The following is an 11,428-nucleotide window of genomic DNA, read 5'->3' as shown; positions in this document are numbered from 1 at the left end:
AATCAGGCTGCTTCTGGCTGGAATGTGGGCGGGAGAAAGGGGTGGCGACAGTGTTTACTGACTACAAACCAGAGGCAGCTGCCTCGAGACTTTGTAAGGCTTGTTGGTGTTTCTCTGGGAGAGGGCTTGTCTGCCCTATGCAGCACCCCTGGGAGCAGGAGTGCTTCGTTACTGTATTTGGTGCAGGGGCCCGATTTTTTTAAAAGTGTCTTTTATGGGATGTCATCAGGAGCTTCTGGATACAAATTAATTTGTTGTGACGTCAGTGGATTTTTCTCCATGGCTCTTCTTCTGCAGAACATCTTCTTAGGTATTATTTGCTTCTTGCTGAAATTTCACTCCTGACCTGCAGCCTCCAGCTGGACCAGCCCAGGGCTTCACGTGCAGCTCTGCCAGCGTCTCCATTCCTCCCTGGAATTCCTCCCTAGCATTTTATTATCTTTTAGTTGTCTTTCTGGTTTTTGTCTCTCTAGTTTAGACTTGAAATCAAACTCCATTTTAATTTTGGAGAATCAAATGTGCTCCCAGATCAGTGAGATGCAGTGCTTTAAACCTGAGGTTTATCTGCAATGTCAGATAAGGTTAAAGGCTGGTGTGCCCCTGTTCCATCGGACTGTGCTCTGAGAGAGTGGGTGCTAAGCGCACACATGGAGACTGTGCCAAAGTAAATCCAGGGGATTGCTTCAGCTGGGAGCAGGGCATGGGTGGATGGCAAATTCTCTCTATGCTGTGTACATTTGGTTGTGCTCTGCTAAAACACAGCTGGGGCCAGGACAGAATGAGGACATCCACCTTCAAGTGAGGTTGTAACTAGAGGGCAAATTCATCCAAGCCCTGTGCACTTCACTGCTGCCCCTCAGGAGATGGAAACACAAGGGTGCAGTGCCCAGGAAGAGTCTGGAGGCGATGGGGGGGTGATGTCAGTGTAGAATCACCTTATGGCTGGGGAAATCTGTCAGAAGACTGGGCATCCAGCTTGGGCACGTGTAAAGTACAGATTTGATAAAATATGTGTGGATTGAAAATGTCATGCTTTTTTTGGAAAGGCCTTACAGTGGAACTATGAGGGGAGTTGGCATAAGTAGCAGGAACTGCCCTGGAAAAGATTCTGTACCCAGGAGGACCAGACATGGCTGGGATGGATGGGTGGACAGAGGTAGTGATGCATGGAATGGAGGTGATTTGAAAGGTTTTTAATCCAAGCTCTGAGTAACAACTGGATGAGGGGAAGATCACTAAAGCTGCTTTTTACAAGCTGAGAACAATAGCTCATGTGCAGATTTGGCTCTCATCAGATACTACAGCCAGGGTCTAGACCCGCCACAGATGAGATGAGACTCTCCCAAGTCCCCTTCAGCCTGAGTTAGAGATAAGTATTCCCATATATCCCTTCTCAGTGTCCTGGCACCTCGAATACCACCTGAATGTAAATGTGGATGGAAAACTGTGCCATGTGGCCTTCACTCTGCTGCTGGTGGGAGCAAGTAAATATTAGCTAACGTCATTAGCCTAGAAAAGATATTCTCTCCAGATATTAACTCCCCTACTCTTTGAACCTAGGTGTAGCTGAGGGGGGTATTTAGGACTGCTCCAACCCATCAGTACATGCAGTCTTCTCCTCCAGTGTGATCTCGTCAGCTGTCTGTCCCAGCCCAAGCAATGGGAGCACCACTGCTCCTCTTAGCCCTGACCCTATTCCCAGTGGCAGCTGCAGCAAGCCTGGAACTGTGAGGCTCTCTCCTTTTGATTTCAGGGGGCTTGGTGGAAGGGTCTGTCACTGAAGGGTGGTGCTGAGGGCTGCACTCTTTGGCATCACAGAGCTGGATGGTGGGGGCCTGGTTCCCAGGGAGGCTGAGCAGAAGCAGCTCCTGCAGAGTCCTGGGCATCGAGCACCACTGCAGGGGCAGCCCCTGGTGCTGACTTGTGCAGGCACTGCACTGCACACACCACAGAGCTACAGAGGCCACAGGAGTTTTGCCTCTGTTCATCTGGTGCTGGTGGGGGTGAAATCTGGTGTGAGGACTGAAGCCTTATGCCTCAGCCACTGAGTCTTTGGCTTCATTCCTCACACAGCCTTGTTCTGTGTACTTGCAACTGGAGCACTGTGCATGGGCAGCTGTGTCTTGGCTGGTGGCAAGGTGGTGGCACAGAGAAATTGGGAGTTCACACTGGGCATATTCCTCCTTTCTGGTTTGGAAAGCAGCTTAAAAGTGCTAAACTTCCTTCAATGCAGTCCTCCAGACACTTCAGGTCCTTGGTCTGCCTCTTCATGAAAGCAGCAGAGATGGATTCTGGCCTGTCCACCTCAGCCTCTGACTTGTTTTTGAACATGTACGGCTTTCTTCTAGTCACTATATGGTGGTGTTCCCTGCTATCATTCAGCAATCCCACGAGGAGAAGCTCTACATTCACTTCAGCTCCCTAACTGAGGCCATCCACCTGGCTGTCACCTTGCAGACAGAAACCCGGAATCACACACTGGTGGAGCAGGATGTGGAGAAGCCAGGCACTTTTCAGAGCATCACTTTCCAGGTGAGTGTAGATGTGGCTACTGATTTGACAGTGGATGCTTTCACCTTCACTTCATACAAGAGCACAGCACTTCTCTGGGTACATTGTCCTTTTCCTTGCCATAGGTTCCAAGCAGGTAAAGTATATTTCCCTACCAGTGCCAGGCAAAATACAACAGTGTCCTGGAGTCTAGAAAAGTAGGGAATCTTTCCTGTGTAGAAAAAAATCTGTTCTTTTGATCTGTATCAGTGCATTTCATCCTATTTAAAGCGTGGTGCTGAACATTTACTTTCAGTTTACTCAGTGTTTTGTCCCCAAAGATGCTTGTATATCACAGCAAAAGTCAGTGCATTGGGAGTACCTTCTTTTCATCCTTGTTTCCGCAGGAGCTTTCCCCTTCGGCTCCAAAAGGACCATTCTGCTCTAAAGCTGCATCTGCATTGCCAGACGTAGTTGCAGTCTGCATAGACATTGAGCTTGCTTGAATTTAGCTGTGACAGCGCTGAACCCACAATGAACCGAATTTCACTGAGACAGTCTGGGTATTTCTGGAGTGGCTTGAGTTCCTGTCATTGCTAACTGCTCTAGTTAGCTTATCTAGACACACTGACTGCAGAACCCTCAGCTACTTTTCTGGGGAGCCATGGAGATGTGTGTGGTGCTGAGGCTCTACAAACTGCCCCTGTCTTCCTCAGCACTGCACAAAGTCACTGTGCCTATGTCCTGACTGTCCTGCAGACTCAGCAGGATTCAAGGAGGGGCTGTAGGAACTTTTGGGTTTTACATCAGCATGACAATGATTAACCAAGAGTTTGGTGCCAGCCCTTAGGAGAGAGGTTCCTGGTTCTGGAAAGCCAAGGAAATCTGCTGTTGGCAAAAAATAAAAACCACCCAAAAATTCTTCTCCTGCTGAGCTCAGTCTTTCTGATGCTGAGATGTCTTGTGTTTGCCTGATCAGTATCCCATCTCCCATTACTCCAGATCTGAGTTTCCTATGGTTTTACCTGGTTCCATAAAATTCTCACATTTATGTTACCTGGGAGAATTACATGTCAGTCAGTTCACTCCTAAGTTAATGAACAAGGCAGTGACTGCTTCTCCCTAGAATCACAAGTGGGTTACAGAATCATACAGAAGAATTTGGACTCTGAAGTTTGGGGATTTTTTAACAGTGAGATGATGTCTTATATCTGGGATAAGATGCAAAGCCTCTGATTAATTTTTTTCCATTTCCTTGTGTCAATCAACCTAGGTGCCAGACCTCATGTTAATTCCCAAGAAAACAGATAGTTCCAAGACACAGGTAGGATATGTTTCTTGTCTGCCTCTCCTCTTACAAATTAGAGGGCTTCAGCCTCTCCTGTGCCTGAGCCATGTTAATATTGGAGATGCAGGGTGGGAAAGATAGTAGAGAAGAAAAAGAAATGTACAAAGAGGCAAATACGACAAGCAGAAAGGCAGAGAAAAAAGAATGAAGAAGCTGGACAACAAAAAGAAGACTATGACTAGGGAAATGAGAGACTTAAATCACAGGAGATGAAAGGAGGAGGGGGACACTGGAGGTTTTGGAAGGACAAGTGCTTCTGGTTCTCTTTCAAGTTCTTTGTAGTCTGAGGTAATTTGTTGGTTTTTTCTAACCTGACAGCCAGAGGAGGTGGTTTTTCTGCATGTCCTGATCCACAGTGGAGACAATGTGCTCTTTGAGGGTCACAAGAAAGTTCTGGTCAAGCCTCAGAAGAATATAATTCTGATAGAGACAGACAAGGGCTTATACAAACCTGGAGAAACAGGTAAGGCAAGAAGGCAGCATATGGAAATGGGGAGGGAAGGGCCAGGGTAGCAGCCACACCTGGAGGGGAGATTTCACCAAGTGCAGCAAGCTAAGGTTGTTGGAGATGGAAGAAAGCAGATCTCTATTATCCAATGTTTCTAGGAACAGTCTGAGTCAGGATGTTCCCCTCCAAGGTGTGCTACACCAAATTCCCAGCCCCCTGCTCCTGGGTGTTGTTTTGGTGTCATATCTCTACTGACTCCTAAAGGGAAAGCCAGGACTCCCCAGGACACTGGACAAGTTGTTTTTTGAAGATTGTTGTTCATACTTGAGTAAAACCTAGAGTGACAGTTCCAAGCTGTAAAATTACAGAGAGTTACCCCACAGTCTTCACAATATAAATGGACTGCAGACAGACCCCACTACAGACAACCCCACTGTCTACCCCAACTTTGTAATCTTTCCTTGTACAGGCAGTGGGTTTCTGTAGCACACAGCTGCATATAAGCCTCCCAAACAAAGCCCTCTGGGGTGGGAGATGCGGGGGAGGGCTGTTTGGGAAAAGACCTGACTATCTCTGAGGTAAACACATGATATGAATACTGGAGCACAGAAAAGGAGGAACAGGTTTGTGGAAGGACATGCTGCAGCCAGAATACTTTACTATGTTTTTCTTCATATCTACAGTGAAATTTCGAATTGTGAACCTTAATGAGAACCTTAAGGTCATTAAAAATGAGGTGAGTATCACCTTGTGCCTTTCTGGAAGTAGGAACGTCAACATGAGACACATTGAGAGGCTCATGAAAGAGACATCTCCCTTCATGCCTGTTAAACCATAAAAACAAATTATCTTTGGAGGAAACCACTTAATCACTGGTCATTTGGAGAAAGACCAGTGTAAGCTGGCACAGAGGGAGGAGGAGAAATACTGTGGGGTCTGGATGGGGCAGACATTTCTGGTCAGGGACCCATGTCAGGCAGAGTTCTTTATACTGGTTCCCATGGATGCTGTTTTATAAAACTGAGGTTGTGTTTTTCTTGTTTTTACAGTATTCCCAGATATGGCTGCAGGTAAGTGACAAAGAAGTGACCAAAGGGATATGTCTGTCTCTTCTACTGTGATCTTTCACTCCCAGAGTTGTGCCACAAATTCATAAGGATATGATTATAGTTCAGGTTCAGCCAAAGGTTTTTCTACATGGTCAGCCTGGGTTCTTCATTCAAACCAGTAGCTCTGTGGTGCACATAGCTCAGCAAAAGACAGGGCAGTACTGAACCTTTGCCCAATGCCCTGTCTGCACAGAGCACAGAAGCACTCAATAGATGCAGCACAGCTGCTTCTCCTTCCCATGGTGTTAGGATGTTGTCACTTCCCAGTAGCTTTACCGTTCTTGGCAGCCTTTGTAATTCCAAAGCTTACTAAAATAATACTGGAGGGAAGCGAAGGTATCTCTCCTGGTGATCTGGTCCTCTCTACTGGGTCAAGGTAAAGCCCTTGTAGTGCCTTCTTGTGCCTGAGTATGGCTGGACCTGCCAGGTACATGTGCTCCCAACATGACTTGGTGTCTCTGCGTGTCCTTTCCCAAACAGGATCCTGAATACAACCGTATTGCTGAGTGGCTGAATGTAAAGTCAAATCACGGCATTGTGGATCTATCCTTCCCCCTGGCCTCCGAAGCAGCCCTTGGGAAGTACACCATCTCAGTGCAGCAGCACATGGCTCAAAAAACCTTCATTGTTGAGGAATACGGTGAGGCTTGAACATCAGAGGGGAGGGACAAGCAGCGTGGGTAGCTGGAGGAGAGAGCAGGGTGATGCAGCCGTGTTCATCCCGCCTTTTGCCTTGGGAGAACAACAGAGTGGGGACAAGGATGGATGGGTCTGTGTCACCCTTTTCTAGGCCAGGTTTGCCATCCATTCCAGTCAGCTGCTATAATGGGAAGTGGGATCATGTATTGGTCCCATTAACTGGCATTGGTAAAGACAAAACCCTGTGCCATTTAAGTGTTTAAGCTTAACTGAGCTGGAGTAGAAAGCAGTCCCACGTGCAGTTGTAGCAGCACACACAGCCTGGTGTGGCTGGGGGGAGTAACCCTAGTCTGTGTCACCCTTTTCTAGGCCAGGTTTGCCATCCATTCCAGTCAGCTGCTATAATGGGAAGTGGGATCATGTATTGGTCCCATTAACTGGCATTGGTAAAGACAAAACCCTGTGCCATTTAAGTGTTTAAGCTTAACTGAGCTGGAGTAGAAAGCAGTCCCACGTGCAGTTGTAGCAGCACACACAGCCTGGTGTGGCTGGGGGGAGTAACCCTACTGCAGCACGGTGATGAAGAACTGGGGATATCACTGTCTTTCCCTCATCTGGACTGCAGCTGTAGCACAACTTCTGTCAGTGTCTGTACTCATCCATACCATCCATTCTTTTTTCCTCCATCCTTATCTTACTCTCTTCCATACAGTGCTGAAAAAATTTGAGATGAAGATTGAGCACCCTCCACATATCACTACAGCAGATGAGGAATTTCAGCTGGAGGTCTGTGGCAAGTGAGTACATGATACTGTTGTGATCTCTGCTTGACTCCACTGTCACCTCCAGAGTGCTCATAAACAAGAAGTGGTCTTCCACTCATCAGTATGATCTTTTTGCATTATCCTGTGTCTTGGGGAGGCAGATCACTCTCTGGAATGGGCTCCTTCTCACATCTGGTCACTTACTGTGAGACTCAAGGATGCTAAGGATGCTGGGTATAGTGGGTGGAGAGGGATGCAAAATGATTTTAAAGCATGAGCAAACAAGGTACAAATCAAAACTCTCCAGGCTCCACTTCCCCTGATGAGGATGGGAGGTGTCCTAGATCACTATTTCTGCTGACAGTCAGCAGGCTGTCTTTTGTTGAATGTTTCTCTCTTTTGGCATAGGTATACTTATGGGAAGCCTGTTGAAGGGAAAGTAGAAATTACTGTTATGACATTCTCCCAGGACATGGAAGACAGTTTTACAAGTTCTGCGATTCAGAAGCAAAACAGCTGGGTAGGTGAACAAATAGGAGAGTAATGAATACCATGTGCTGGGATTGTTTCTGCCCCCTTAACCTGCCTCAATACTCCTCAGATGGGCACCAGCCTGTTTAGTCTGGTGTCTTCCCAGTTGCTGGACATGATCAGACCATTGATTCCTCTTCCCGGAACCCTGTTGCTTGATTTACTGCTCCAGCTGTGCATACCTGACAAGGTGTAAGCTATGGGAAGCAGTGGTGCCTGGCCCCTTTTCCAAGGGTCTGTATCATATTGGATGCAATCAGATGACCCCATCAGGTGGGGGCTATTCAGATCACCGGCCTATTCAGCCCTGTGACCACTCCCACCAATAAGCGGGCTACCAGAGCATCACATGGGCTGTGGATCCATGCCCTGTTTCTTGCTGTATCCCTGCACAATGGGTCACCTTAAGCTTGCTAGTGTCTGGTCTGAAATTATGTCCACTGCTGGTTACACTTTCTTCCCATCTGTGTCCATTATATATTTGTGGTTAAGCTTCACATTTGTTTTTTTCCCACGGGTTTCAGAAGCAGCTCTTTTGGCCTGAGAGCCACAGGAAAATATTTCTAAATGTCAGACCAGCCAGCAATGAGCCAGAATATAAAAATCTAGCTGGATCTCTGCATCTTTTAAAATGCACTCCAGCTGGAATGTTGTACAGTCTTAGCTGTGCAAAACACCAGCTGAATGCCAGCTCCACATGGCATGTAAGAGGCCCTGGAAGGTTCTGAGGAGCACTTCACAGGCCTGGCTAGAAGCACTGCCCGTACCCAGGCTCTGCCTCGATGCTTGGCAAAGCTCTTACCATCTGTACCTGGCAGGATGCCCGTGTTTAATATGGCCATTCACAGGAATGGTCGTGTCTGGAAAGCCACACTGTCAGGCTTTATTCATCAGGACCATAGTATTTCAGGGAGACCTTTAGCTCACATAATGAAATTCATGCTCTCTCAGCTATGGGATTTGGGCTGAATCCAGTCCCCTGAGTTTGTCTGTGACATAATTAACCCTTATGTGATTTGCCTTAAGTACTTTTTTTTTTTCCACTTTTTTTGGTGACTGTTTAATCCAAGCATATTGATTTTCTTTTCTGCCTAAGCTATCCATGGTGGGTTTCTGCAGTTAGGATTTGTGAGCTTTCCTCTGTTCCGAAAATATCTGGAAATACTTCTTTAGGATTGCCTGGCATCTGTGGAATAGTTTCTCTTCCTCCACACCATGCTCTTTCTCTCTGTTCTCCTCTCTCTCTGCAGACAAATAAGGATGGCTGTGCTACTTTCACAGTGAAGACAGAAGCTCTGGAAATAAATGAAGCTGACAGCCATGTAATTGCAGTAGGAAAACTGGTGGAAAATGGAACAGGTACTGGATAATATGTGGAGCATTCTCTTCTTCACAGGCAACATTTTTGGTTTTGGTCTTTCTGTGGCAGTGGAATTTCTTTTGAAAAAGTAATTTGAAGGTTCCCAAATCTGTCATGGTAATAATCTCTATTCTAGTACCTCTTCCATCTGTTTTCACCAGATTTCCTAATCCTCTCCACTGTTCACCTCCCTTAGCATGTGTATAACTTTTCAGTGATTGCCTGGACACCAGGGTGCCGGACTGTTTATAACTAAACAGTCATCTAGTTTCCCCTTATCTTCAAAAAACATAAACAAATAAACATATAAATAAATACTTAGAGGCTACAATGCGTCATGTCATGAAGGAGGAAGCCCAGAAAGCTTGAGGGAATCGTATCCTAGAAGAATGTATTTTCTCTCCTAATTTTAGAGCTTGTAGATGTTGTAGGTAGTGTTGAAGTGCCTTTTTGTCTTCTGCTTCCCTAAGAGCACTACTTAGGATTCAACAGATTTTTCATCTCCCCACCCAGGAGCACATTCTTTGGAGAAGGTTCAAATTCCTGTCGCAACAATAATGAAATCTATAGAGTTTATCAACCTCCATCCATTCTACAAACGTGGGATACCATACACAGGGAAGGTAACACTCATGGGTCCCTTCTCTGCTGAGAATACATCACAGATATAACCTTTTGCAGGTAGAAAGCAACAGTCTCCAGGAAAGTAAATGCTGCTCTGCTGGCACCCAGAAACTAGGAGTGAAGCCTCCTGTAGAAGAAATTTTTTTCTCCCCATCCTATCATAGTGTATTTCCTGGGCTGGAATTCTGGGGCCAGCTGCAGTTTCTGGAGGCTTCCCCAGGAGCAGCTTCTGGATCTAGTCTGTGCATATGGGTCGGGGGTGGCGTCAGCAGGCACGTAACATTCGCTTTGGATAAATGCTTATGGTAACTTGGCAGAAATCTCTAAAGACTTACATATCAGTTCACTGGCAGTCATTTCTGACTCAGGTCCCCTGGGTGATGCTAGGACTGCTGTCCTGGGGCTAGAAACACTTTCACCTGGGCCAGTACTGACCCCAGCATGGAGGACAAGGAACAGCAAGTGTTAAGTTGTTAGGGACAAATCTCTTTCTGATCATCAAAGATCCTGCAGCATTGTCGAAGAAGCAGCTCAGCATCTGAGGAATTCACCTTTTCCCCCAACAGAGGTGTCTCATTTGCCTCTATTACCATTTTGTTCAAGTCCTGAACAGCTTTGAATTGTTGGTTTTGTGTATTTATTGGACTTTTATTTGGATGCTTCCAACCGGTCTGAAAGCTAGAAAGGCTGAGGAAGCCCAGTGATAGAAGCAATTAGTATTAAGCACTGGCAGTGCCTCAGAGTCTGGCACAACAGGGTATTTACTTCCTCCTCTTCCTTACAGATGTTCTGCCACAGTGCAAATTCTCCCCTCAGAAGTGAAACAGTCTATCTAATAATTGACGTCAATGATGAGGAGACACGTCTGTCACTCCTCACAGATGAGAAGGGGGAAGCTCACTTCACACTGGATACCACCAGCTGGAACAGCACGATGGTTTCTCTGAGGGTGAGTATCAGCCACTGAAAATCTTTTGTCTGGTGTGGGGTGTGTCCCATGAAAAGAGAGGAAAAATGAGATTGTGGTCAAATCTACTAGGCTTAGATTTTTGCTAAAACTTCGTAAGAGAAAATCTTGTAAGAGACTTTAAAATGACATTTCAACAAATTATTATTTTTAGCCTACAGGTGTGCAGTCTGCCATCGGCTCAGGTGATAACAGGGTTTCAGCAGGTGTACAAGTTCCCTTGCATCACTTGATACTAATTTTATTGCCACCTTGTGTTTATGTGCTTGAAGGGTACCTACACCCCTCCAACTGAAGACAGTCCATTTTCTCCTGAAAGTAAAATAGAGGACAGCTTCCACTGGCTGAAACCTTTTTACTCTGAGAGCAACAGCTTCCTTGAGATCAAGGCCAAGAATGATGTGATGTCTTGTGATCAAGAGCAGGAAGTGCACGTGGATTATATCCTTTCCCAGAATAAACTCCGCCCTGGAGAAGACCACATTGATTTCTACTACTTGGTGAGCACAGAAGAGAGCTGATTCTCAGGGCAAGGTTATGCTTACTGGCATTTTACCCTTTTCTCAGAGCACAGAGATACTCAAAGGAAGGGCAAAGCTACTCCTAGACAATCAGTTTGTGACTTCTGTTCTGCCCAAATCTTCACCTGCTTTCCAGTTCCAGGACCTGCTTGTAGCCCCCAGCTGTGTTGCTTTGTTATCCATGTCTTGACCTAAGCTTGGGCGATAGATGGCTGCCATTTGCCCTACTTTATGTTCACGTGGATGACAGTGGAGGATTAGCCTGAACTCTGCCCAGAAGGTGTGCCCCAGATGTCCATCTGTGTCTGGGGCAATCTGTCTGAGAACTAAGAGGCAATCTCTGGGGCAGCTGACATCCCCCTACCTGTATCTTTGCAGGGAAAAGCTTGAAAGGCCCTTGCACAGGGCCTTGATGCACACCAGAGCTATGTAATTATGTTTTGATGAAGTCCACTTTCGAGAAAGTGAGTCATAGCAAGGGTGTGACTACAGCCTCGCCAAGAGATTTTATGACTATCTTGGTTACTGAACTATATTCACTCGTACAATCAAAAAGTTCTCTATCCTAGTAATGCAAATATCTGAGTTCGCTGGGCCTTAAGAGCAGCTGCCTGTAGCTTCAGATGT

General features: G+C 46.2%; 1 protein-coding gene across 3 annotated transcripts in view; it reads left to right on the top strand.

Annotated features, from left to right (window-relative positions):
* The first annotated feature begins 133 nt into the window (after positions 1-133).
* LOC138111439 (alpha-2-macroglobulin-like protein 1) overlaps positions 134-11,428 on the top strand; it is a 30,371-nt gene continuing 19,076 nt past the window's right edge. For 2 of the 3 annotated variants that reach the window (XM_069017240.1, XM_069017249.1), the window contains exons 1-13: positions 1,612-1,727; positions 2,349-2,532; positions 3,764-3,814; positions 4,157-4,301; positions 4,970-5,022; positions 5,336-5,356; positions 5,876-6,035; positions 6,747-6,831; positions 7,207-7,318; positions 8,580-8,688; positions 9,203-9,312; positions 10,098-10,262; positions 10,553-10,780. In XM_069017240.1, the coding sequence (XP_068873341.1) occupies positions 1,660-1,727; positions 2,349-2,532; positions 3,764-3,814; positions 4,157-4,301; positions 4,970-5,022; positions 5,336-5,356; positions 5,876-6,035; positions 6,747-6,831; positions 7,207-7,318; positions 8,580-8,688; positions 9,203-9,312; positions 10,098-10,262; positions 10,553-10,780 (1,491 nt within the window). In that variant the 5' untranslated portion in view covers positions 1,612-1,659. Of the gene's footprint in view, positions 311-1,611; positions 1,728-2,348; positions 2,533-3,763; positions 3,815-4,156; positions 4,302-4,969; positions 5,023-5,335; positions 5,357-5,875; positions 6,036-6,746; positions 6,832-7,206; positions 7,319-8,579; positions 8,689-9,202; positions 9,313-10,097; positions 10,263-10,552; positions 10,781-11,428 lie in introns of those variants that run through there. The other variant, XM_069017260.1, reaches the window with a different exon arrangement.

Source organism: Aphelocoma coerulescens, chromosome 1, assembly GCF_041296385.1.
Source record: "Aphelocoma coerulescens isolate FSJ_1873_10779 chromosome 1, UR_Acoe_1.0, whole genome shotgun sequence".
Classification (NCBI taxonomy): Eukaryota; Metazoa; Chordata; class Aves; order Passeriformes; family Corvidae; genus Aphelocoma; species Aphelocoma coerulescens.
This window is presented reverse-complemented; position numbering and strand designations above follow the sequence as displayed.